This window comes from Miscanthus floridulus, chromosome 8 (assembly GCF_019320115.1).
Source record: "Miscanthus floridulus cultivar M001 chromosome 8, ASM1932011v1, whole genome shotgun sequence".
Lineage (NCBI taxonomy): Eukaryota > Viridiplantae > Streptophyta > Magnoliopsida > Poales > Poaceae > Miscanthus > Miscanthus floridulus.
In genome coordinates this window covers 14,945,348-14,971,874 of record NC_089587.1, presented here as the reverse complement: position 1 = coordinate 14,971,874, position 26,527 = coordinate 14,945,348, and the positions used below count along the sequence as shown (strand labels likewise).

The 26,527-nt window shown below is 46.0% G+C and overlaps 1 protein-coding gene across 1 annotated transcript; it reads left to right on the top strand.

The window, feature by feature from the left end:
* The first annotated feature begins 1,087 nt into the window (after positions 1-1,087).
* On the top strand, positions 1,088-2,038 carry LOC136468615 (uncharacterized). Its single transcript, XM_066467118.1, has 2 exons — positions 1,088-1,240; positions 1,661-2,038. Exons 1-2 carry the CDS (start codon positions 1,088-1,090, stop codon positions 2,036-2,038), a joined length of 531 nt encoding a protein of 176 aa, XP_066323215.1.
* Positions 2,039-26,527: the final 24,489 nt, after the last annotated feature.

Sequence of the window (26,527 nt, the reverse complement as noted above, 5' to 3'; positions counted from 1 at the left end):
TGGCCACGGCGATGCTTCTTCGAACGATGCCCGAGCCCTCAACCACGACAGGGCGGCAGGTCCACAGCGAGCTCTGGGACCTCCTCGAGACCACCGTGGTGCAGCAGGCCAAGAGCTCTGCCTCGCAATAGCGCGGGGGCACTTTGGAACTACCCACAACATCGCTTCGGTGGGATAGAGAGGCCTCAGTTCGTCCTGAGCCTACTCGAGCGCCAACAGCCAATAGGGCCCCCTCGGTACATGACTGCCTCGGCGCCTAATGCGAGGCGCAAGGTGACCACGATGTGGTCAGCAGGCGACGGCACCACGACAACAATAGTGAGGAGGACCACAGTCCTTCTCCTCAGTCACCTAGCCCCTGAGTCTTTAGCAGAGCTATCCACGCTGCTCATTTCCCCTCCTGGTTTTGGCAACCGGCCAACCTCATGAAGTATAGTAGCGAGACCGACCCCGAACTTTGGCTGGCCGATTACCGCCTGGCCTGTCAGCTCGGCGGCGCGGATGATGACCTGCTCATCATCTGCAACCTCCTGTTATTCCTGTCAGACTCAGCGTGAGCCTGGCTCGAACACCTCCCTCCCTCACAGATCCATGACTGGCGCGACTTGGTTAGGGTCTTCATCGGGAATTTCCAAGGCACATACGTGTGCCCTGGGAACTCCTAGGACCTTAAAAGTTGTCGCCAGAAGCCGGGCGAGTCTCTCTGAGACTTCATCCAACACTTTTCCAAGCAATGCACCAAGTTGCCAAGCATTGGCGACTTGGAAATCGTCTAGGCTTTCCTCTCCAGCACCACCTACTGAGACTAGGTCTGGGAGTTAGGCCGAAATGTACCGACCTCGGCTGCCATGCTCCTCGATGTTGCCACCAACTTTGCCTTGGGCAAAGAGGCTGTCAGAGTCATCTTCCCTGAGAACGAAGCCAAGGGGAAGCGGAGGGACGAGGCCCCTAAGGCCTAGCTCCCCACCTCCCCAAGAAAAAGAAGAAAGGTCACTAGGGCAAGCAAGAAGTCCTCGAGGCTGGCCTAGTTGCGGCCGTAGAGCGCAAGAATCCCTAAGGCCCTAGAGGCCCCAGGCTCTTAGACGACATGCTTAGGAAACCTTGCCCTTACCATCAGGGCCCGGTGAAGCACACCCTTGAAGAGTGCACCATGCTCCGGTGTTATTACGCCAAGCTCAGGCTCCCCAATGACGATGCCAAGAAGAGGGGCATCGGTGACAGGGACGACGGGTTCCTTGAGGTGCATAACGCCTTCATGATCTTCGATGGGCCTTCAGCGTGCCTCACAGCACGCTAGCGAAAGAGGGAGCACCGGGAGGTCTTCTCGGTGAAGGTGGCCGCTCCCCGGTACCTCAACTGGTCTCGGGAGGTGATCACCTTTGATCGGGATGACCACCCCAATTATGTCCCGAACCCCGGGTAGTACCCACTTGTCGTCGACCCCATCATCAGCAACACCCGGCTCACCAAGGGGTTGATAGACGGAGGCAGCAGCCTCAACATCCTCTACGCCAACACCCTAGAGCTCCTGGAGCTCGACCAGTCACAGCTCTAGGGTGATGCCACGCCTTTCCATGGCATCGTGCTGGGGAAACACAAGCGACCCCTCGGGCGCATCGATTTGCCCGTTTGCTTTGGTACTCCCTCCAACTACCGCAAGGAGGTCCTCACCTTCGAGGTGGTTGGGTTCAAGGGGACCTACCACGCCATCCTAGGATGGCCATGCTACGCCAAGTTCATGGCAGTCCCCAATTACACCTACCTCAAGCTCAATATGTCGGGTCCCAACGGTGTCATCACAGTCGAGTCCATGTACGAGCATGCATACGACTACGACATCGAATGTATCGAGTACGTCGAGGCTCTTGTGGAAGCCGAGACCCTCATCGATCTCGACCGGCTTGGTAGCGAGGCACCTGACTCCAAGCGCCGTGCCAGGACTTTCGAGCCCACAAAAGCTGTCAAGCTCGTCCCAGTCGACCCCACCAGCTCCAACGACCGGGCGCTGAGGATCAGCGCCACCCTCGACAGCAAATAGGAAGCCGTGCTCATCGACTTTCTTCATGTGAATGCTGATCTATTCGTGTGGAGTCCCTTGGACATGCCAGGCATACCGAGGGAGGTCGTCGAGCACACCTTGGACATCTGGGTCAGTTCTAGACCGGTGAAGCAGTGCCTACGCTGATTCAATGAGGAAAAGCATAGGGCCATCGGCGAGGAGGTACAGGAGCTTTTGGTGGCCGAGTTCACAAGGAAGTATCCCATCCAGAGTGGTTAGCTAATCCTGTCATAGAACTGACCAATTTATAAGAGCACAAGTACAAAAACAATCGCCGAAACGATCAAATTCTCAAACTTGAGCCCATATAAACCCGGTAGTCAACTGGAATCTCGAAGGATTTCAAATCAACTTGCATACAACCAAGATCATAGTAATTCAACATAACATATCATACGTTACAACATTTCGCAGATGTTAGCAAATAGATTACATCATCACAGAGTCATCATTATTACAAAACAAGTCTTGTAAAACATGCGGAAGCAAATAGTTTAACTTACACACCCGAGTTCAAATACACATACTGGTTTGCTAATCACAGCCCGCAAAAGCATTCAGATAAGAGAACAGAGATCATGCCCGTGATCTAGTCTTCATCACCCACTGGGTGGAGACAATACTTACAGAATCCCTGATATAGAAGGTCATCTGCAACAAGAGGGAATAAACCCTGAGTATGAGAATGTACTCAACTAGACTTACCCGTCGAAAACCAAAACAAATGACACCAAGGATTATGCATAGCTTAATGTAGTGGATCTGACCGACACTTTCTTTTTGCGGAAAAGCATAAGTAATAAGATCAACTCTTAAGCTGAACTAGCAGTGACTTTTAGCCATTAACCTGTCAACTATATTAGCACATGTACTAAGCAATCATTTTATTAGGGTGCAAACATTAATAACCATATCAGGTATTCATTGTGGCAACCTTATCATCATCTTCCATTTAACCATATCGTTAAATTAATTGAATCTACGTTGCCGCTGCTCAGTCAAGTTCTCACTATCTAGGAGAGACGGCGATTCGAATCGATTCCTATCCAGCTAGAGGGTTATTCCTAACACAAACCCTGCTTCCCCCATCAGGGTCGCAAACAAGTCACCTTTGGTACAACTCAGGAGAAAAATAAAAGAAAAGACATGGGTCCGGGCTGCCCTGCATTTTCAGAGAACCACTCTGCCAGGAAGTGTAGGATTTTAAGCACCTGACTCCCCTTGGACTTATGCCAATGGTTCTCTGCACATCCTTACTACCTCCAAAATGCATCCAACCCCCACGGATCCCGGCCTAAGTTGAGCTACTCAGCTTCGCGGTCGAAACGACTTATCCAGCCAGCTAAGTGTTAGGCTACGTTCAACATGACATGAGGACGTACAGCGTATTGGTCCTTAAACAACTCAGATAGAGTCACTATGTTCAAACCTACACAAGACCCCGCCTGGTCTTAATTCATTATTCACATGGTTCTTTTCCACGATAGCAAATATAGCCAACCGTGATCCACCTCATCCTAAAGCTCGCAGGTGACAGGAAATCACCTGACTTCTACCGCACTAAGCATGGCTAAGCATTTAACCTGTGCCTGAACTTAAATCGGATTCCAGTGCGATATCTGGACAAGGAGGGATATATAATGCAGCAATTGGTTCCAACCAATTCCTATACTTAATGCATCATCAACGAATAAAAGATACTCAATGTATTTATGAAAACATGGGAGGCTTAATATGCTCCGAGGCTTGCCTTTCAGGAAAGAGGAAGGCTGGTGGTCAGGGCACTCGGGCAACTCCTCCACGGCGGCTGCTTCGTTGGCTTCCTGCACCTCAGGCTCCTCCTCCTAGTTGGTTCCCTCGAACTCTAGCAACGTCACTCCCTCCAGCACACCTATTGCATGAATGCGCAAGATAAATATCATGGATGCACATGAACGAATGTTAGGGATGCTCGGGGAATGCACATGTTTATTGTAGTTTGCATATTCCAACTTAAGCCCTATTCAAATCACTTTTACTTACCAAGTTTATACAACCTAATGTATAACTGCTCATCTTCAGTTAATGACCTAGCACCTGCACCTAAGCATATTCTCAAGTTAGGCTCACCCCTAAACAATCAATAGGAACATTGCATCAAGCATACACTCAAGCATTTGTATTTCAGCAAAATGAAGACTATGTAGTGGTACAGTAAACTAGCCATAACTGGAGATTTATAAATCTAAATGACATACAACAAGACAATCTATAAAGCTTATGAAATTTTCTACAATTCATTTTCAGACCTCAAGGCATGATTCAAAACTTTACCAAGTCGAATTCTTTGATCAACATAACTTTATCCTCACAAGACAGAGAGTAAGCAAAACTGGAACCTAACTTTAAACAGCTGTAGTTTCTAAACTACTTGGCCAAATGCCATCAAATTTTGACAGGAGATAGATACATAAATTGTCGACAACTTTTGTATTCATCACATTCACAGAAAACCAAAATATCATGGGGAACTTTCTAAAGTCCCTAGATCTGTCCAGAGGGGCATAATGCAAACGAAATAATTAATAACTTATGATGTAAACACATAATTGGACAAAACTAACTCTACTCACATATCACTCATATCACAAGAACACCAGAAAGTAGGGTGTTCATCACCAAAACATTTCTTTTAATACCTTTCTTAATTTATTTAATTAATTAGAGGAAATGGTAAACATATATGAAAACCACACCATTAAATCTACAAAAATTACAGTAGATACTACATGCTCTAAGTAGACTATCATAAACATTTCACACCATTTGAGTAAGTATAACAGCCTACACAAAAATGGTAAGGCATAATGGCTTAAAATGGCGTAATTAGGAAACCTTAGTGAAAAGTGTTAAGCAACAGATTTCATATTTTTCCTTGCATCTTTAAGGTACTAAGATACTACCCACCAAGTTTCATGGTCATAGGATTCCTAGATAATTTACAAAAATTCATACAAGTATCCATCAATGATAAAAGGAAAATCTATAACTCAAAAACTATACATGCAATGACTCTCAAATTTTAACCAGAGCTTCTACTAAGCAAGACTAGCTTACCCACAAAATTTCATAATTTTTGGATCACAGAAACTCAAGATATGTTTTAAACAAGTTTGCATGCATTCAAAAACACCTTTCAAGTTCCTATTTAATTCATCCAAAATTTCTACATCATGTGCTCAAGATATATTTTTCTTAAATACTAGACCTCACTGCGAGTCTAAAAAAATTTGAATCACACCATTTGAATCTACACAATTGGAGTTACAAAATTTACAAAACAGCATTCAAAACTAGAAATTTGAACTATCCTATGGAACAAGCAGTCATTGACATGTGGGACCCGGTTGTCAGCCGGACCCATATGTCAGTGAGATAGAACAGGGGAGGCAGCTTCGACGGTGCTGAACATGGCAAAGCTCGCCGACGGCGACTCCTCTAGTGAAACCGACGGCACCGGTGTGCTCCCCACAATGATGCGTACCCATCCATGCCCTCACTTCAACCTCTACCGAACCCTAGCAAGGACGACGGCGTGCATGGCGGACGGCGGCGTGGTCCGACGGTGCTCCAACGAGGTCCGGCCCCATAGGGCGTGGCTAAGCTCGGTATGAGCTTCAAGAGGTCACTACCATGCTACTCAAGCAAAGAAAAGGGGACGGGAAAGCCTCGGTGGTAGTTGGCCGTGTGGAGCTCCAACTCCGGCGAGACCCCATCATGGCGGCGGCGGTGGAAACAGCAAATGCGCCCTTACCAAGACCCAATCGGCCTAGCTGAGAGGTGGAGGAGGTAGAGGAGAGCACGGTGGAGCTATGGTGAAGACGTAGTTTGTGTTTTTGCGGTGGCGAGCAAGCACGAGCTCATCGGAGTTGCTGTGGCTGTTGCTGCGGAGCTTCGGGCGAGCAGAGGAAGCAGAGGAAATGGAAATTGGACTGGCGAGCTGATTGATAGGCGCATGGGGGGGGGTTCACATCGTGGCCGGCCATGCTAGGACGCCCGTGGCGCATGGCTACGCGTTCAGGCGATCAGCGACGGGTGGCGCCATGCGGCGGTGATCTTCTGAACGGTCGGGTCACTGTAGCTGAAAGTGCATCTAGCCCTTTAGTGGGTTTTGGATGATTGAATGACAACGTGATTAAAGAACTAACCCGTTTGCTAAGTGTGGACAGGTAATAGGTTATCTCACAGGTACTTAATGAAAGCCAAAATGATGTGTTGTTGTATAAACAATCTAGTTCAAGCACAAGACAACAATGCAAATGGAATTCATGCAAATGCTTGTTTATTGTGGGATTTCCATATACTATGTGAAAGCAAGCTCGTGAGTATTAGTTAATGAGACATGAGGGGTTGCATATGGAATGGTCTCATATTTGAAGCTTGCTAAATTGAAATGAAAAAGATAATAATACATATGAATGAATGATTCAACACAAGATGTGACTTAATGGCTTGAGATGGTGAAGATAGCAAGGAAAGGATTTGAGGTACTAAGCAAGGGTGAAGGGCAAGCGACGGCTTGGCGGTCGAAGAACCTAGCTAGGGTGAAGAAGAAAGTACTTGCATTTAGTTGAGGTACTAATCAAGCTAAGATGGTCATATTGATGTGAAGGATCAAATCTATATTGGACAAGTTGATTAAAGTGACTTGATGCATTTGGAGTTATTCATATTTGATGAATGGAATCAAGTCACATGCTCAAGATGGCTATGCTCAAGTGAAAAGATCAATATTGACATGTTGGCACCCTCACTTGATGAAGATTGAAAGACACGGCATCAATTTAAAGAAGATCAACTCAAAAGGTTTAATTTCGTTTTTCTTTTGATCTTGAGTTAATAGGTATGCCATACTATTAAGAGGGATGCAAGTTTAGGTGGTCTGAGGAAGATAGAGTGCTCAAGCATAATAATTAAATCAAAAGAGAGACACTCTAGCACTTCACGAGCACATAGAATAATTTTCTTTGACTGTTGGTGTCGGAAGTCCCGACATAAGCCGAAACTCCCGACAGTCGGAAGTCATGACTCTTGCCGGAAGTGCTGACTCCCAGTCATATCCTGTGTGGCGACTGTGGACGTCAGAAGTCCCGATGTGAGTCGGAACTCCCGACAGTCGGAAGTCCCGACCCAAGCCAGGAGTCTCGGCATCGATGGTTCTACTGACCTGCTGACTATGCATGTCGGAAGTCCCGACGTTCGTCAGAAGTTCCGACCGTCGGAAGTCCCGACGTTCATCAGAAGTTCCAACGTTGGCTGTCTCGAGTGGACTTTGACCTCGCATGAACAGTGTTTTCTTCATACGTCGGAAGTCCCGAGATCTGCGTCGGAACTCCCGACGTAGATCTGAACGGTTAGATTTTGCCTTGGAGTATATATACCCGTCTCCTCCATTCTAACCGTTGCCCACTCATTTCATTGCAACAAACACTCAGCCAAAAGAGCCCCCAAGCATTCTAGGCTCGCCACTCTTCTCTCCTTTGCCTCCAACTTCAATTACTAAAGGGTTTGAGTGATTGGAGAGTGGATTGAGTGAGAAAAACACTTTGAGCAAGCTTGAGCACTTGATTTCTTCGTCAAGCCGGTTTGATTTGCATTTGTTACTCTTGGGGATTTTCCCCTAGCCGGCTAGACGTCGCCCAAGAGCTTCCATCTTGTGGAAGAACCTTGGGAAGTTTGTATTACCCTTGTTTTCTAGTGAAGAAACTCAAGTGACCTTTGTGGTATCCTTAAGTGAGGAAAGGAGGTGGAAGAGACTCCGACCTAAGTGGTCACCTCAACAACGAGGACGTAGGAGCTCCTTTGTGGGGCTGCCGAACCTCGGGATAAATTCTTGTCTCCCGTGTGCTTGTTGTTGTTGTGATTTGCTCGAATTTACATGTATTTGGTTATCTTCCTCTCTCTAGCTATTTCTTAGGGTTTGGGCCTCGATCTACAGAGTGGTGGCTTATCAACGTCAAGAGAGTGACCCAACACCTTACTTTACCACTAGGAAGTGGGTTTGTAAGTTATCGGCATCACAAAGTTCATTTTAGCACTTGTAGTTCATTTCCCGTAGGGGTCGGAAGTGCTGACAGTTTGCGTTGGAAGTTCTAACCCAAACTGTTGGGACTTCTGACACGTCAGAAGTTCTGACCCAAACGTCGGGACTTCTGACATGTCGGAAGTTCTGACCCAAACTGTCGGGACTTTTGACATTAACTGACTAGTGCATTTTGATTCAACTCTTTGGTTGCCGCTGTTTGGCTCCCTAGGTTTATCTAGTATCTTTTATATACTTTGTGGCTAACTTGTGAGGGGTTGTATTACTTTGATTTGGAGTTTCCATTTTGGAAACTCCTATTACTAATCGTTTCCGCTTTTAAAGGTGTTGATTTTTCAGAAATGCCTATTCACCCCCCTCTAGGCGACATCCTAGATCCTTTCAGTAGCGATCTAAAATTTCGATTTAGTGCTCCATGGTGACGACTGACAGTGAGACTTGATGACATTTGATCTCTTAAACCATGACGAGTTAGTGGAAGAAATGTACATGAAAGTTGTAGCCCTACCTTCCATCTTCAACTTCTATTCAAGGATCATAGTCTAATTCACCACGAATCAAGAGTTACATCAAGCCAAAGTTGCTCGATCAAACTGGAATTGTATTTATGACTTAGAAAATTTTCTAAGTATTGATTCAACCCTCAATACTGACTTGTGGGTCCTTTTTGAACATGTTGTGCACATTTTCATGACTTGACTTCTAAGTAAAGTTTGTTCCTTATCAAATTTGCTACAACTTTGTTTTAGGTTGCTCAGACATACAAACATCCTAAGCCACGCTTTTTAAACAGTCAAACAAAAGGGGTTTAGGGGTCAAAACAAGTCAAACCACTTTTTGAAATCCTATTTAGGCAACATGATCAATATGAACAATGTTCCAAATGACATTCTAGGTGTCACTAAGTTGTTTAAGAGAATTATTAGTCACACCACACCTTGGTCACATAAGAATCAAGCATTGTATGTACTGAAACAATGAAAAACACATGAAATGTTACATCTGTTTCATAGTCATGTTTCACATGTTTCATGATCTTGTTGCATAGTATGAACTAACCATATTTCACTAAAGTGAGTTGCACATGTTGCACTTAAGTGTTGCACACTTTTCATTTCATAAAAGAAACAACACACATGAAATATAACGATACGTTGCAATGTTTCAAAAACATGTTTCAGGCAACACAAGCTCATGAATGGATGAATGATGCTCATGTTCATGAAATGCAAGTGCAAATGTGGAAGGCAAACACCTGTGGTGTTACAAATCCTATATTAGTTAAGAAGAAAAATGGGAAGTGGAGGATGTGTGTAGACTACACTGGTCTGAATAAGGCTTGTCTAAAAGTCCCTTTCCCATTACCTCGAATCGACCAAGTCGTTGACTCCACTGCGGGATGCAAAACCCTATCCTTCCTTGATGCATATTCCTGTTATCATCAAATCAAGATGAAAGAGTCTGACCAGCTCACGACTTCATTCATCACACCATTCGACATGTACTGCTATGTGACTATGCTGTTCAGCCTCAGAAATGCAGGGGCCACATACCAACAGTGCATGACCCAAGTCTTCGGCGAACACGTCGGGCGAACCATCGAGGCCTATGTGGATGACATCACGGTCAAGTCTAGGAAGGCCAGCAATCTCATCGATGACCTGGAAATAGCCTTCAAATACCTCAGGGAGAAGGGCATCAAGCTCAACCCTAAAAAATGCATCTTCGGGGTCCCCCGAGGCATGCTCTTGGGGTTCATAGTCTCGGAATGTGGCATCGAGGCCAACCCAGAGAAGGTCTTGGCCATGACCAACATGGGACCAATCCGAGACCTCAAGGGAGTACAGAGGGTCATGGGATGCCTTGTGGCCCTGAGCCGCTTCGTCTCGCGCCTTGGCGAAAAAGGCTTGCCTCTGTACCACCTCTTGAGGAAATCCAAACGCTTTTCTTGGACTCCCGAGGCCGAAGAAGCCCTCGTCAAGCTCAAGGCACTACTCACTAATCCTCCCATCCTGATACCGCCGGTCGAAGGCAAAGCCCTCTTACTCTACATCGCCGAAACAACCTAAGTTGCAATGTTTCAAAAACTTGTTTTAGGCAACACAAGCTCATGAATGGATGAATGATGGTCATGTTCATGAAATGCAAGTGCAAATGTGGAAGGCAAACACCTAGGGTGTTACAGCCCTCCCTCCTTATAAAAATCTCATCCCGAGATTTGAAAAGCGTACCATTGTTGATAGAATTCCTTATAACCATCCCTCAAATAATCTTCCCTTTCCCACGTTGCATCGCATTCACTACCCTGATTACTCCACATGACTTTGTAAAACTTGACCACCCGACTCTGAGTCACTCGCTCATGAGTGTCAATCACTCGGACAGGCTTTTCTTCAAAGGTCAAATATGATTTTAACTCGATATCCCCTAATGGAACTCTCTCTTCAGGGACACGAAGACATTTCTTCAATTGGGATACATGAAAGACATTGAAGATAGCACTCATCTCAGGAGGTAATTGAATCTTATACGCCACCTTACCACTTTGTCCAATGATTTCAAATGGACCAACATATCTCAGCGCAAGCTTTTGCTTCACACCAAAGTGTTGGACACTCTTCATGGGTGAGACTTTCAGATAAACGAAGTCTCCAACTTTGAACTCAATAGGTTTTCTATGTCGATTAGCATAACTTTTCTGCCTAGCTTGAGCTGCGGCCATGTGGGTTTGGATAGTACGGACTTGTTCTTTGGCTTCTTGAACAAAATCAATTCCATAATATCTCCTTTCACTGGCTTCTACCCAATTTAACGGGGTTCTACACTTTCGGCCATACAAAGCTTCAAATGGTGCCATCTTGATACTCTCTTGATAACTGTTATTGTACGAGAATTTAGCTAGGGGCAACCATTTTTCTCATGAGCCCTTCGTCAAGATGACACATGCTCTCAACATATCTTCTAATATTTGATTCACTTGTTCAGTTTGCCCATTGGTTTGTGGATAATAGGCAGAACTTCTTACTAGCTTAGTTCCTAATAATCCATGTAAGTGCTCCCAAAAGCGAGCAGTGAACTATGGTCCTCTATCCAAGACAATAGTACAAGGGATCCCATGAAGTCGGACTATCTGATTGAAGTACAACTCTGCATAGTCGGTTGGACGAAAGTCTATGTGGATAGGAATGAAGTGTGCAGACTTAGTCAGTCGGTCTATAATCATCCAAATGGAGTTAAAATTCCTCTGAGTAGTAGAGAGTCCAACAATAAAATCCATACTTATCTCCTCCCATTTCCAACCTAGAATAGATAGTGGCTGAAGTAATCCAGCTTTCATATGCACAGCCTTGACTCGACAACAAGTGTCGCACCTAGCCATATAAGCGGCTATCTCTTTCTTCATTTTGGTCCACCAAAATCGAGGCTTCAAATCGTGATACATTTTACTACTACCAGGATGAATAGATAATTTAGAAGAATGGGCTTCGGATATGATTTGATTTCTAAGTTCTCTATCATTCAGAACTACCAACCTATCCTTGAACCATAACACACCTCCTCATCTACCCGAAAATGTTTGGTTTCTTGCTCTTTCATCTTACGCTTGATGTGAAACACACCGGCATCTGTCTTCTATAGCTTGATAATTCGACTCTGTAGAGTACAACTAACAGTGATGTTGTGAAGGACTGTAGGATGAAGGATCTTTGACAAATGGATGTCACTTTCAATCAAAGAGTGGCAATGAGATTTCCTACTTAAGGCATCCACTATGACGTTTGCCTTGCCAGGGTGATAGTGCACTTGGAGGTTATAATCCTTGATCAACTTGAGCCATCTTCTCTGACGTATATTCAACTCTGGTTGAGTAAAGATGTACTTGAGACTTTTATGATCCATGTAGATGTTGCATACATTGCCAAGCAAATAATGTCTCCAGGCCTTCAAAGCATGAACAACAGCAGCGAGTTCCAAGTCATGTGTTGGATAATTCACTTCATGCTTTCGAAGTTGGCGAGAGGTATAAGCAATGACTCTACCCTCTTGCATAAGAACACCTCCTAACCCAATACCTGATGCATCGTAGAACACATCAAAAGGTTTCTCAATATCTAGTTGTGCCAAAATTGGGGCCAAAGTTAGAAGAGTTCGCAGGGTATGGAAAGTCGCATCACACTCAGGAGTCCAGACAAACTTCATGTCTTTTTGTAGCAGCCGAGTCATAGGCTTGGCTATTTTAGAGAAATCCGAGATGAAGCGACGATAATAGCAAGCCAACCCTAGAAAACTCCAAACCTCGTGCACCAAGATTGGAGCCTTCTAGTTCAACACTTCTTGCACCTTGGTGGGATCAACCATAATTCCACCATTAGACAACACGTGTCCCAGAAACGGTACCTCACGAAGCCAGAATTCACATTTGCTGAACTTTGCATACAACTGGTGTTCTCGCAATCTAGTGAGAACCATTCGCAAATGTTCAACATGGTCTTCTTTGTTCTCAGAATAGACCAAGATATCATCAATAAATACCACCACAAATTTGTCCAACTCAGGCATAAACACCGAATTCATCAGATACATAAAATGTGCGGGGGGGGGCATTGGTCAATCCAAAAGACATAATAAGGTACTCATACAGACCATATCTTGTAGAGAATGTAGTTTTTGGGACATCCTTAGGCCAAATTTTGATTTGATGATAACCAGATCTCAAATCAATCTTGGAAAAGACTTTTGCTTTAGACAACTGATCAAATAAGATATCTATGCGTGGCAGAGGGTACTTATTCTTGATTGTAGCTGCATTTAAGGGTCTATAATCTACACACATGCATAGGGATTGATCCTTCTTCTTCACAAAAATAGCTGGGCACCCCACGGAGATGAACTAGTATGGATAAGGCCTTTCTTTAGAAGTTCATTCAACTAGGTCTTAAGTTCATCTAGTTCATTGGGAGGCATTCTATATGGCCTTCTAGAGATGGGCGCTGTACTAGGAAGCAACTCTATCTTGAACTCCACTTCTCGATCCAGGGGCAATCTAGGCAAATCATCGGGAAAAACATCTAGAAAGTCACACACAATAGGAATATCTGCCAGAGACTTTGCTTGCACCACATTGGTCATGCAAGAAAGATTGATGTCCATGGGTAGCTGTACTAGAAAACCCTCCTGATTACTAGGATCTCTAAGCATGACTACCCTAGTCGATGTATCAATAAGCACTCCATGACGGCTCATCCAGTTCATTCCCATTATCACATCGATACCTAGCCCCGGTAAAACTACCAGATCAACCTGATAACTTCACCCCCTCTATCTCAAATTACACGTTCCCAACTACCAGCTTGGTTAGGATAGTACCACTAGCTGCCCTAATACAATAACCCTCACCCTCAACAATATATGTTTTTTGCATAAACTTGGATGCAAATGCTGGACTAATAAAGGAGTGCGAAGCACCCGAATCAAATAGTACAACTATGGGATGTTGATCAATTAGAAACTTACCAGCAGTCACTACCTCTCCTAAAGGAATCTCAATAATATTAGTGTGGTTCACCTGCCCCTGACGACCACCTTGGTAGTTGTTCTTCTTAGGGTAAGGACATTTCCTTGCCCAGTGACCGGTCTTGTTGCAATTCTAGCACGGCATGTTGCTTGGCGGCACACTAGAACTACCTTGACTGGTAGTGCCCTTGGGAAGAGCAATTATAAACGCCTTACGAAACCCAGTCTTGGTAGGATTCTTCTTTAGTGGTGGGCGAAACTTAGCAGCTGACGCTGGAGGACGGAATGGAGCCCTTGGTGCGACTAGAGCCTTGGATTGTGAGGTGCCCGCCTCATAGGCTCGCTTACGACTTTTCAAAGCAGCATACACAGCATTGTTGTTCTCTTGCAATAAGGCATCACTCACAAACTCATTAAAAAGAGCACACTTGCAATTTCCCATGGTCTTCATCAATTTAGGGCTAAGCCCCCGCTTGAAGCTAGCAATCTTCTTTGCATTGGTGTCCACAAACTCGATAGCATACCTTGCAAGGTTGTTGAAAGCCTATAGGTATTCATTCAAGCTCTTGTTCCCCTGGGTTAGCTTCATGAACTCTGTATGCTTGATCGCCATGAGACCAGGAGGAATGTAATTTCCCCTGAAAGAAGACTTGAACTGATCCCAAGTGATTTGGGCATTAGCAGGCATAGTGGACCGATGATGACTCCACCAAATGCCAGTTGGCCCATGCAGTTGTTGAGATACGTACTCAGTCTTTAGCACCTCAGTCAAGCGGAGCAGATGGAACTTTTGCTCAAGAGTATTCAACCACTCATCAGCTTGTAGAGGCTCCTCAGCCTCCTTGAAGATTGGGGGTTTTGTGTCAAGGAAATCCTTGAAATCACTGTATTGATTTGGTTCCTGTCCTTGGCGTGGACCCCGACCATCCCGATTCACAATCATACGGAGGGCCTCAGCCATATTGTGCTATCCTTCTGCAAGCATTGCTATTAATTTTGTTGGTGTGGGTGGTGGTGGCGGTGGGAGATCATCATCATCACCTGCACCGGTGGAATGGGTACGAGGCATCTGCATAATGCGCAACCAGTAATTATTGATGATGTTAGCACATTGGAGAGGAACAATATAATTATGCCAAACTGAATTTACTGATGAGAATGAAAAACTTCATACAATAAACAGAGGCAATAATTCATTCTCCAATCACTAAATCATCAAGTAGATTACTAGCGCCATACACAGTGCATTCCAACATGACAAGTTTTAAACTTAACCATTACGATACGCATCCCAAAGGGAGCGAATTAAAGTACATTACATGCCGAGTTCGAATTTAAAAGGGTACATCCAACATCAGTCTTTGTACTTAAGTTCATTACATCAATGACTGCAAAAGCTTAACTAGTGAGACTTGCTAACGAACTACTCGTTGAAGTGATCGCTGTCCACATCGGAGACACCTTGGACTTCTTCTGGGTCTTCCTCTTCTTCTTCTTCATCTGTAGGCTCAGCTACATTGTCATCCATCTGCACATCCTCTTCTTCCTCATCGGCCTCAATCACTTGAGGTCCACCCACATTTGGATACCTTGGTATGGGGCGAGGAATAGGAAATAGACGGTTGTGCAGTTGATGGTGCTCAACCTGAAGCTCTTCAAGCTATTCTTGTAGTGCTTGCTCCCTTTGAAAGGCATTGTGGTTAGCTAAAATCCAACCCCTACATCTTTCTTCTGCTAACTCTAAAGTTGCATCTCTGTGACGGGTCACACGATCCAATTCTTGTGCAGCCTCATCTCTCTCAATAGTGAGGTTCATCAGCTAGTTATGAAGCTCGTCTCTCTCGCGTGCTGTTTGACCCCACTGTTGCAGACAATAATTTGCAATATCGCGAATCTCCTCAACTTCTTGCTGAGCTCTCCCACAAGCATCCGCCCTATGGCGATACTTGCGGGCACGCAACCTGAACTTGTGCTGGGCTTCCATTGCCTTGCCAGCTTCATCTAGCGCACTTGAAAGGGTGTTTTGCCTGACTCGACAAAGCTTCAAGATTGCCATCATAGCACTCATTCCCATGTTGTCGCTCTGCACACGTTCGCCATGGCCTCGAACCAAGGCCTGACCAATGTCCTGAGTCTACTCAGCCTCAGTAGGAGACACTCGGGGAATGGAGGAAGCTGGTCCACCCACTAACTCATCCCTGAAGCTCTGTGCTATATCCATCAGCACATCAAGGGCAGCCACCTGAGCATCTTCCCATAGGCTTTGTCCATCAGTCTCAATGCTCCACCCATGCCACAATGGTCTTGTGGGGTTTTGCGGCACTACAAAGGTCACGACGTACCATGGTACATCTCCCAATGGTACCGCCTGCCTCCACATGTAGCTAGGTGCCTCCGGGTACCCAACTAAACTGAGCACCCTCCAGAGCAAGGTGGGAGTACCAAACTGGTCCAAAAAGGTGCTGCTACTAGTAGGAAACATGGGCGCGGCCATCTGTATCAAAAAGGGATGCAATTCACATGAGAGGATTATTTTGCTGAGAGATTGCACTTTACACTTGGGATAAGCAATTATAAGGGAGGGAGTAATGCAATATGAATGGCATGAGTGAATATGATGCATGCGCGTTCCGTACGTCCTCACAAACCTATGAAAATTTAAGCTTAGCAGAATATACGGTGGCATACATACATTCTCTCAATTAACGGTAACTAGTCAATCTACACGGTGCGTTGTTAGCGTACCTGCAGAAAACTTCATTGCAGCCCATCCCAACAAGATATAATGCTAATAATCACAAGTAGTAACTAAGATACTCTCCATATATACATCCCCCGATATATATACTTCGGTATCCAAACTACCCGACAAATGTACCCACAATTAAGTACCTTCATATATACATGTATACAACATGTAAATACTCCAGTAACCACAACTAGATCTCCCCTAGACCGACGGTTGGACGGTCATGCTCTCGCAACTCACAGTTACCTTAGCGTAGAGGCAATTGATCCATACATTATCATTCAAACGAATGGCACCCATGCAATATCACGCCGCATGGACGATGAAATAGAAACAATCAATTCCCCCAAGTTAGTCATTATATATAAGCCACCTAGAAGTCCTTAAGTGGGCTATAAGGGATGTGATCACCAGTATACCATAAATTTTTTGATTTTTGAACACTTATATATAACTATAAGTTGGAAAACCATTTTTACAACAAAAGCTTTTGTTTTAAATAGCCGTAAGACATGTTTAATGTTGAATCTAGCTTTGATGCCAGCTGTCACAGAACCGACCAATTTATAAGAGCACAAGTACAAAAACAATCGTCGAAACGATCAAATTCTCGAACATGAGCCCATATAAACCCGGTAGTCAACCAAAATCTCGAAGGATTTCAAACCAACTTGCATACAACCAAGGTCACAGTAATTCAACATAAGTTTTAAACAAATTTGCATGCATTCAAAAACACCTTTCAAGTTCCTATTTAATTCATCTAAAATTTCTACATCATGTGCTCAAGACATATTTTTCTTAAATACTAGACCTCACTGTGAGTCTAACAAAATTTTAATCACACCATTTGGATATACACAATTGGAGTTACAAAATTTACAAAATAGCATTCAAAACTGGAAATTTGAACTATCCTATGGAACAAGCAGTTACTGACATGTGGGACCTGGTTGTCAGCCGGACCCGTATGTCAGTGAGACAGAATAGGGGAGGCAGCTTCGATGGCGCTGAACACGGTGAAGCTCGCCGACGGCGACTCCTCTAGCAAAACCGACAGCACCGGCATGCTCCCCACAACGATGCGCACCCATCCATGCCCTCACTTCAACCTCTATCGAACCCTAGCAAGGACGACGGCGTGCATGGCGGACAACGGCGTGGTCCGATGGTGCTCCGGCGAGGTCCGGCCCTGTAGGGTGCGGCTAAGCTCGGTATGAGCTTCCAGAGGTCACTACCATGCTACCCAAGCAAAGAAAAGGGGATAGGAAAGCCTCGGTGGTAGTTGGCCGCGTGGAGCTCCAACTTCGGCGAGACCCTGTCATGGCGGTGGTGGTGGAAACGGCAAATGCGCCCTTACCAAGACCCAATTAGCACGACTGAGAGGTGGAGGAGGTAGAGGTGAGCACAGCGGAGCTGTGGTGAAGACGTAGTTTGCGTTTTTGTGGCGGCGAGCAAGCACGAGCTCGTCGAAGTTGCTGTGGCTATTGCTGCGGAGCTTTGGGCGAGCGGAGGAAGTAGAAGAAATGGAAATTGGACTAGCGAGCTGGTTGATAGGCGCGTGGGGGGGAGGGTTCATGTCATGGCCGGCCATGGTAGGACGCCCACAGCACGTGGCTACGTGTTTAGGCGATCGGCGACGGGTGGCGCCACGTGGCGGTGATCTTCTGAATGATCGGGTCACTATAGTGATCTGAAATTTCGATTCAGTGCTCCATGGTGACGACTGACAGTGAGACTTGACGATGTTTGATCTCTTAAACCGTGATGAGTTAGTGGAAGAAATGTACATGAAAGTTGTAGCCCTACCTTCCATCTTCAACTTCTATTCAAGGATCATAGTCTAATTCACCACGAATCAGGAGTTACATCAAGCCAAAGTTGGCTCGATCAAACTGGAATTGTATTTATGACTTAGAAAATTTTCTAAGTATTGATTCAACCCTCAATACTGACTTGTGGGTCCTTTTTGAACATGTTGTGCACATTTTCATGACTTTACTTCTAAATAAAGTTTGTTCCTTATCAAATTTGCTACAACTTTGTTTTAGGTTGCTCAGACATGCAAACATCCTAAGCCACGCTTTTTAAATAGTCAAACAAAAGGGGTTTAGGGGTCAAAACAAGTCAAACCACTTTTTGAAATCCTATTTAGGCAACATGATCAATATGAACAATGTTCCAAATAACATTCTAGGTGTCACTAAGTTGTTTAAGAGAATTATTAGTCACACCACACCTTGGTCACACAAGAATCAAGCATTGTATGTACTGAAACAATGAAAAACACATGAAATGTTACATCTGTTTCATAGTCATGTTTCACATGTTTCATGATCTTGTTGCATAGTATGAACTAACCATATTTCACTAAAGTGAGTTGCATATGTTGCACTTAAGTGTTGCACACTTTTCATTTCATAAAAGAAACAACACACATGAAATATAACGGTACGTTGCAATGTTTCAAAAACATGTTTCAGGCAACACAAGCTCATGAATGGATGAATGATGCTCATGTTCATGAAATGCAAGTGCAAATGTGGAAGGCAAACACCTGGGGTGTTACAAATCCTATATTAGTTAAGAAGAAAAATGGGAAGTGGAGGATGTGTGTAGACTACACTGGTCTAAATAAGGCTTGTCTAAAAGTCCCTTTCCCATTACCTTGAATCGACCAAATCATTGACTCCACTGTGGGATGCAAAACCCTATCCTTCCTTGATGCATATTCCTGTTATCATCAAATCAAGATGAAAGAATCTGACCAGCTCGTGACTTCTTTCATCACACCATTCGACATGTACTGTTATGTGACTATGCTGTTTGGCCTTAGAAACGTAGGGGCCACATACCAACGGTGCATGACCCAAGTCTTCGGCGAACACGTCGGGTGAACCATCGAGGCCTACGTGGACAACATCGTGGTCAAGTCTAGGAAGGTCAGCAATCTCATCGATGACCTGGAAATAGCCTTCAAATACCTCAGGGAGAAGGGCATCAAGCTCAACCTTGAAAAATGCGTCTTTGGGGTCCCCCGAGGCATGCTCTTGGGGTTCATAGTCTCGGAATGTGGCATCGAGACCAACCCAGAGAAGGTCTTGGCCGTGACCGACATGGGACCAATCCGAGACCTCAAGGGAGTACAGAGGGTCATGGGACGCCTTGCGGCCCTAAGCCACTTCGTCTTGTGCCTTGGCAAAAAAGGCTTGCCTCTGTACCACCTCTTGAGAAAATCCGAACGCTTTTCTTGGACTCCCGAGGCCGAAGAAGCCCTCGTCAAGCTCAAGGCACTACTCACTAATCCTCCCATCCTAATACCGCCGGCCGAAGGCGAAGCCCTCTTACTCTACATCGCCGAAACAACCTAAGTGGTCAGCGTGGCCGTGGTAGTCGAGAGGTAGGAAGAGGGGCATGCCCTACCCGTCCAATGACCTGTTTACTTCATCAGCGAAGTGCTCTCCGAGACTAAGACACACTACCCCCACATCCAAAAACTGATCTACACCGTAGTCTTGGCTCGACGCAAGCTGCGTCACTACTTCGAGTCCCACCCAGTAACCGTGGTGTCATCTTTCCTCCTAGGGGAGATAATCCATAACCGGGAGGCCTCGGGTAGGATAGCCAAGTGGGCTATTGAACTCATGGAGGAAGCCCTGTCTTTTGCGCCTCGGAAAGCAATCAAATCTTAGGTCTTGGCTAATTTCATGGCTGAGTGGACCGATACCCAACTGCCACCTGCTCAAGTCCAGGCAAAATGCTGGACCATGTACTTCGATGGGTCCCTGATGAAGACTGGGGTAGGCGCGGGCCTGCTCTTTATCTCACCCCTTAGAGTACACATGCACTTTATGATTCAGCTCCACTTCGCCACCTCCAACAACGTAGCCAAGTACGAAGCCCTCGTCAATGGCTTGCAGATCGCCATCAAACTTGGAGCACAGCGCCTCGACGTGCGGGGTGATTCGTAGCTCGTTGTCGACCAAGTAATGAAGGAGTTGAACTTGTCGACAAAATATGGTCAGTAGTCTACCTAGGGGAATGCCCAAGGTAGTAGATTATCGGCAGACAGATGTGCAAGCTACAAACAAGATGGTGACGCAAGACAGACACGAGATTTTATCCAGGTTCGGCCGCCGTGAAGGCGTAATACCTATGTCCTGCGTCTGACTGTATTGATGTATGTTAATGAGAGATGATTTTTAGAGGGGTCCCCTGTCCGCCTTATATAATCCGGGGGCAGGGTTATAGATCTGGAAACTAATCCTAACCAGTTACAATTGTCATAGGTGGTCGGATAAGGATTCCTATTCTAATGACCAGGATCTTGCTTGATCTCCAAATCTGCCTTAATTCCTTACGCGGGACTCTGAATAGATTGGCTAGGCCACGCGTCGGCTTCGAACGGGCCAGGCCCTCTGGTCTAGGCTAGCCCAGGCCTAGCCGTAAGGGTATATGGGTTAATACCCCCATGGCTAGTCCCCAAGCGCCATGTATTATGCTGCGACACGCCGTTCAATCTCCTTCGGCTAATGCAATTCATCTTCATGTCATCTCCAACTGGTTGAAACATTGACCAATCGAATGTGCCAGTACTCTGGTCAGAACAAAGAGTAGTAGACCATGATTATAGCCAAAGATTCTGGTTGTCCGAAGAATGCATGGTGCTCTAAAAGAAAAAAAGAAAAAGATTTCTTTCCTTATCAAGTGTGCCCACTTGTATTTCTAAAAAGAAATATAAGTGACCCTTGGACAATAGCAGTTCTAGCCAACAGTCAGAGCATAGGGGTCGATAAAATAAACACATTCACCGCAAGGTGAAGTGTGCCCACTTAGTCCCCGAGCCTGGTAGTAGGTGACGTAGGCACGTGGTGCCAGGGTCTAAAAAGAATTCCCAGTTAAATTGAGAATCCAATCATTGTGCAGGTGATACGAGATGCACTGGCAGGTGCATCGTACCGATGTAGTCCCCGAGCATGCTAGAAGGCGAGGTATGAGCCTTGTAGCAAGGTCTAAATAAATGCCTCTCAACTGTATGTGAGTATAAATCACATGTAGCCGAGGAGAACAGTCTCCAAGTAATGTTCGTAGAGTGGTCGGGGCAGTCCCCATGCACGATAGTGGTCTGGATAGTCCTCGAGCACGATGGTGGTCTAGGCAGTCCCTGAGCATGATATGGTCTGGATAGTCCCCAAGCATGATAGTGGTCTGGGCAGTCCCCGAGCATGATGTGGTCTGGACAGTCCCCGAGCACGATAGTGGTCTGGGCAGTCCCCGAGCACGATAGTGGTCTGGACAGTCCCCGAGCACGAGAGGTGCATCGAAAACCAAATGCCACTTGTACTATTATTTTGTGTATTTATTTACTTGCTTTGTCAAGTCAAATCTGACATGTCTGGTCAAAAAAGTAGACGGGTATAGCACATCATACTGCCTTCTTGTCCTTTCAAGCAAACAGTTACGTGGCACCTGTAAGTAGGTGCGTCGGTGTGGGCGCTCTCACACTGGTAACGAAAAGGTGCATACACTAATAACAAAGTGGCACATATATTGGCATAGATCTCGAGGTTATGAAAACAACCATCTGCGGCGCGTACGCATGTCTCCCAAGAATCTCAGGCAGACAAAACGGCAGAACTCTTGGTTAAATACAGTATAGAATTGGTAAGTTACTTTTTACTGAACCCCATTACCATTCACTGCCGCATCCTTCTTCTTCCTCTTGCCAACCCTAACACCTCCAAAATCACCACCAATAAATCCTCCACCTTTTCCTCGTCCATTAGCAAGGCCAAATTCATGGTGAGAAGTGATGCCCAGAAGAAAGCAGGAGTCATGGCGAAGGAGTGGTGGAAATCGAGAAGCAACGAGCAGACCATCGAAGACCTCGTCACCATGGGAGTACTCCACAACAAGGAACTCACTGGATGGTGTGCACCAGAGGGCGAGGGGTACCCCGATCCATAACCAGGTGAGATCATGGTTTTCAAAGACTTCTTTAAGCGGGGTTTTGGGGTTCCAGTGCACCCTTTCCTTTAGGGGCTCTGTCTGTACTATGAGATTGGGATTTGTAATCTGCATCCCAACTCGATCCTCCTTTTCTCCACCTTCATTCATCTTTGCGAAGCATATGGCAACTTCCATCCCCATTTTGAGTTTTTTTGCCATCTTTTCTGTCTACGGAAGAAAGGAAGCGGTGTCTCGAAGATAGCCTGAGGTGTGTATCTCAACCTCCGTGATGGAATGAAGCCCCAGTACCTGCTTTGCCCATGGAACATGTCACTTGATGACTGGTACAAGAAGTGGTTCTACATCCACGAAGAGCTGAACATGATCACATTGTGCGACGTGGGCTTCATTCTAGAGAAGAGGACAAGCTGGTCAAAGAAGCCCGAGCACCTAGAACATATTTTAGAAATACTTAGGATGATCCCATGGAAGAAACTAGACGGTTCGAGCAAGGTCGGGAGCTTCATCAACCAACAGATCCAGCCCTAGCGGAGGAGGGTACATCCTGGCTATGAGTACCAAGGTAGCGCAGACCCGACGAGGACGAGGCAGGAGGCGCTTGACAAGATCGAAGTCAGGGCCAAAATTGGAGAGCTATTTAACTTAGCTGATCCAAATTATGTCAGATTGAGTGACATTGAGCACGCTTTCAAGCTCGCCCGACCTCCCCCAAAGGTAACTCATCTTGCCTTGTACCTGTAGTCTTATATTGTAATAGGAACTTACTGTGTTATCTCCAATTTTTTTCTAGATTAATGGTCGGGATAGAGCAACAGTGTTTGTGTCGCCACCCCCTGGTGTAGATTGGCCGCAAGTTGCCAACCCAACCGCCCAGACTAGTGCCGGGGTCGAAGACGTCGACTAGGCCGTGCTCGGAGTTGGAGAGGAGGCAGCAGCCAAAGCTATTGGTAAGCGGTCGGCGGCCAGCAATCATCGTCAGGCGATCTTTACTTTGTCGGATGATGACGCAGAGGAGAGAGAGGATGTAGACATCTTTCGACTCGTCCCTCAAAAGAGGAGGAGGCAACTGGAGTCGACGGAGCAAGGTGGCTCCTTCGTGCCGGCGGGACCCACATCGCCGACTACTGCTGCGCGAAGGACAAGCGGTGGTGGGGTCGAGCACCAAGCCCCAGCATTGGTGCTAGATGTAGAAGGAGACCAGGTGTCACCCACATAGCACGTGGAGCAAGCATGGCCGAAGAGATGTGCCTTTGCCACATCATTCCGCGCTTCCAACATGTAAGTATTTGTAACTTTGATGTAAGCTTGCAATTTGTATTGATTGTGGTGGCCTTCTGAACTTATCTTCGGATGTACTAGTTTGGCGTCCACCAAAAATCCAGACCAACTAGCCGGTAGCGGCATGGCACCGCTAGCTATTGCAGAGGAGACTACCCAGCAGCTGGCCTTCGAGGAACCCATGGCAGAAGGTCCATCGGGGCCTCAGCAAACAAGCGATCAGACAATGGTCTCCGAGTAGGGGGTCGAGGGAAGAGCCGAGCCAAGCATAAGTGCTCTGAGCACTAACCCTGCTGAGGACAAAACCTCAGCACCAAGGGTAATAGAATAGACCAAGGAGCAACGGTCAGAGGTGAGAGCATAGAGCATGTTTGTCGATGCTGCGGCCTATGGAAAGGCCATAGTGATCACAGAAGCTGCCAACTCCAGATCAGCACCGATACCCGAAGAAGAGCCCAAAGAGGACAAAGTAGAGGAGGTCCTGGGCCATCCGTAGGACAAGCGACAACATGTGTATGTGCCACATTGGTGGAACGACCAGTGGGTTGTTCATGAGGAAATCCCAGAGGTCGAAGAGACCAAGAAAGTTGAACAAGCGGCGAAACGACTAGTGACGGAGGTCCAGGTATGCTTTGCTTCACCACCTGATTTTGCTATCTTAGCAAACTTTCTTACTTATCTTTTTGCACACATGACTTAATGAAGACCGCAAGGTACCGTAAGAAGTGCTTCGACCAGATCGAGGGGATCGCTGCAAGCAATAAAGAGTTGACGGCAGAGGTGGAATGCTTGCGCCACCAACTTGAAGCCGCCAATCATGAAAGGACAGAGCAAGAGTCCTAGAACCAGAACCTAGTCGTCCAGCTCAGTAACAAAGAGGAGGAAAGAACAAGTAAGTAGTCACTTTATCACAAGTGCATGACAAGTGTTGTTGCGTTGTTGGTAGTAACAGCTGTAGTGCAGGCTTTGAAGCCAAAGTGGTCCATCTCTGAGAGGAGAAAAGTCATGTGGGCATGGAGTGTGATCGCCTGAAGGAGGACAACAGAAAACTAGTGCAAGACTAGTCGTAGCTCCGGGACCACACGACCAAGATGAAAGAGGAACTGAAAAGCAAGTTTTCCAAACCCCTTTGCTCACTTTTGTTGCCCGCCTTATCTTGTCGTGGTATGACGTTTTAATAGCTTGTGCGGTTTCTAGTTTTGAAAATCAATGCCAAGAAACACCTATAGGCCATGATAAAAGACCATGATAGTTGGAAGGTGCAGTGCCAAGAGATCACCAAGGATCGGGACACATGGAAAAACCGGTGCCAGGAGGTGGCAACGAGCATTTTGCCGGTCCTTAACCTTATCGATCCAGCGCTTACAGAGGACGTGCCAAGGATGCCACAGCTTGGACTGGTCGATAGATGTCGAAAGGCATGGGGGTGGTTCCAGGAGTTCGTGAAGGAGGCAGGTGAGTACATAGGCGCACATGTGCTAAGCATGGTACATGCTCACTACCCCTTGATCGACCTCAAGCGCCTAAAAGCTGGATACCCGAAGGAGGTAGACCTAGACAAGACTGAGGAGCTTTGAATGACCCAGCTAGACTTGTTGGTAAAATAATTGGCGACATTAACCTATGTGGAGGCAGGACAGCACCTGTATAGGGTACGCAATCAACAAGTCAGCTGGAAGCGTCGTCATTTTTAAGCCAACCGTCGAAGCCTGCGGTCTTGACCAGCCAGGCATCGGTGGGGCCATCTTCTTTAGCTCGACCAGTATAAGAGTCCTCAAGACTCGAGCACGATGTCAGGCCCAGTGAGCAGTAGGTGCCGCATGATCCGACCAACTAATAGTATAGGCTATAGCTATAGAAGAAGATGTAGTTGTGTTATTGTAAACTTGGACCTTTTCAGGCAAGCTTGTAATAACATAACTATATATCTGTATAAGCTTGTTTGTTTTATAGAAAACATATTCAAGCTTGGATCTCGTGTTGGTGTAACTAAGTGAGAACATGTTAGTGTTCTGTTTAGTTGTACCAGTTTAGTCGACACGTCATCCTGAGAGGTTTGTATGGCCCTAGTTTGACCTATGGTCGGAGTGTGAGGTGCGTAGCCTGTGCACACGTAGACGCACACAAGTCAAACCAGAGGGGACCTGCCGATCACCTGTAGCGTAGAGAGTAGATCCCATGCACGCGTTGGGAGGAACCAGAGATAGGGCCTGCTCTGAAAACCTAAGAAGGAATGGTGGTCGGTTTTGACTGGTTGAGTTAGAATAACAATAGACTTCGAAGTGACACATTAGAGTGGTCGGAGAAATCATAATGGCTTTATTGAATTAAATCGAAAATACAGGAGGAGTACATATCTTTATAGTTAAGCATAGAAACGCCTAAGCTTGTCGATGTGCCATGAATTGGGTACGTCTGTACCATCCAGGTGAGCTAACCAGTAAGACGTTGGTCGTGTAACCTCCTTGATCATGAAGAGCCCTTCCCATGGAGTTGCGAGTTTATGGACACCAGCCTGATTCGTCTTCCACTTTAGGACTAGGTCCCCGACTATGAAGGACCGCTCCTTAACGTTCTTGTTGTAGTACCTGCGCAAAACAGCAAGGTATTTGGCTATACGTACGTAAGAATCGAGCCGCTTCTCTTCTGCACTATTCACTTCTAGTTCCCACACTTCATTGGCCTTGTCTTCATCGAAGTTCTCTACCCATGCTGATCTGAAGGCTATGTCTGCTGGGAGCATTGCCTCAGCGCCGTAAACCATAAAGTATGGTGATACGCCGGTATTGCAACTAGGCTGGGTTCTGAGGCCCCAAACCATGGCTGGTAACTCTTCGAGCCATCTTCCAGGGGCTTTGTCATTTTCTCTGTACAT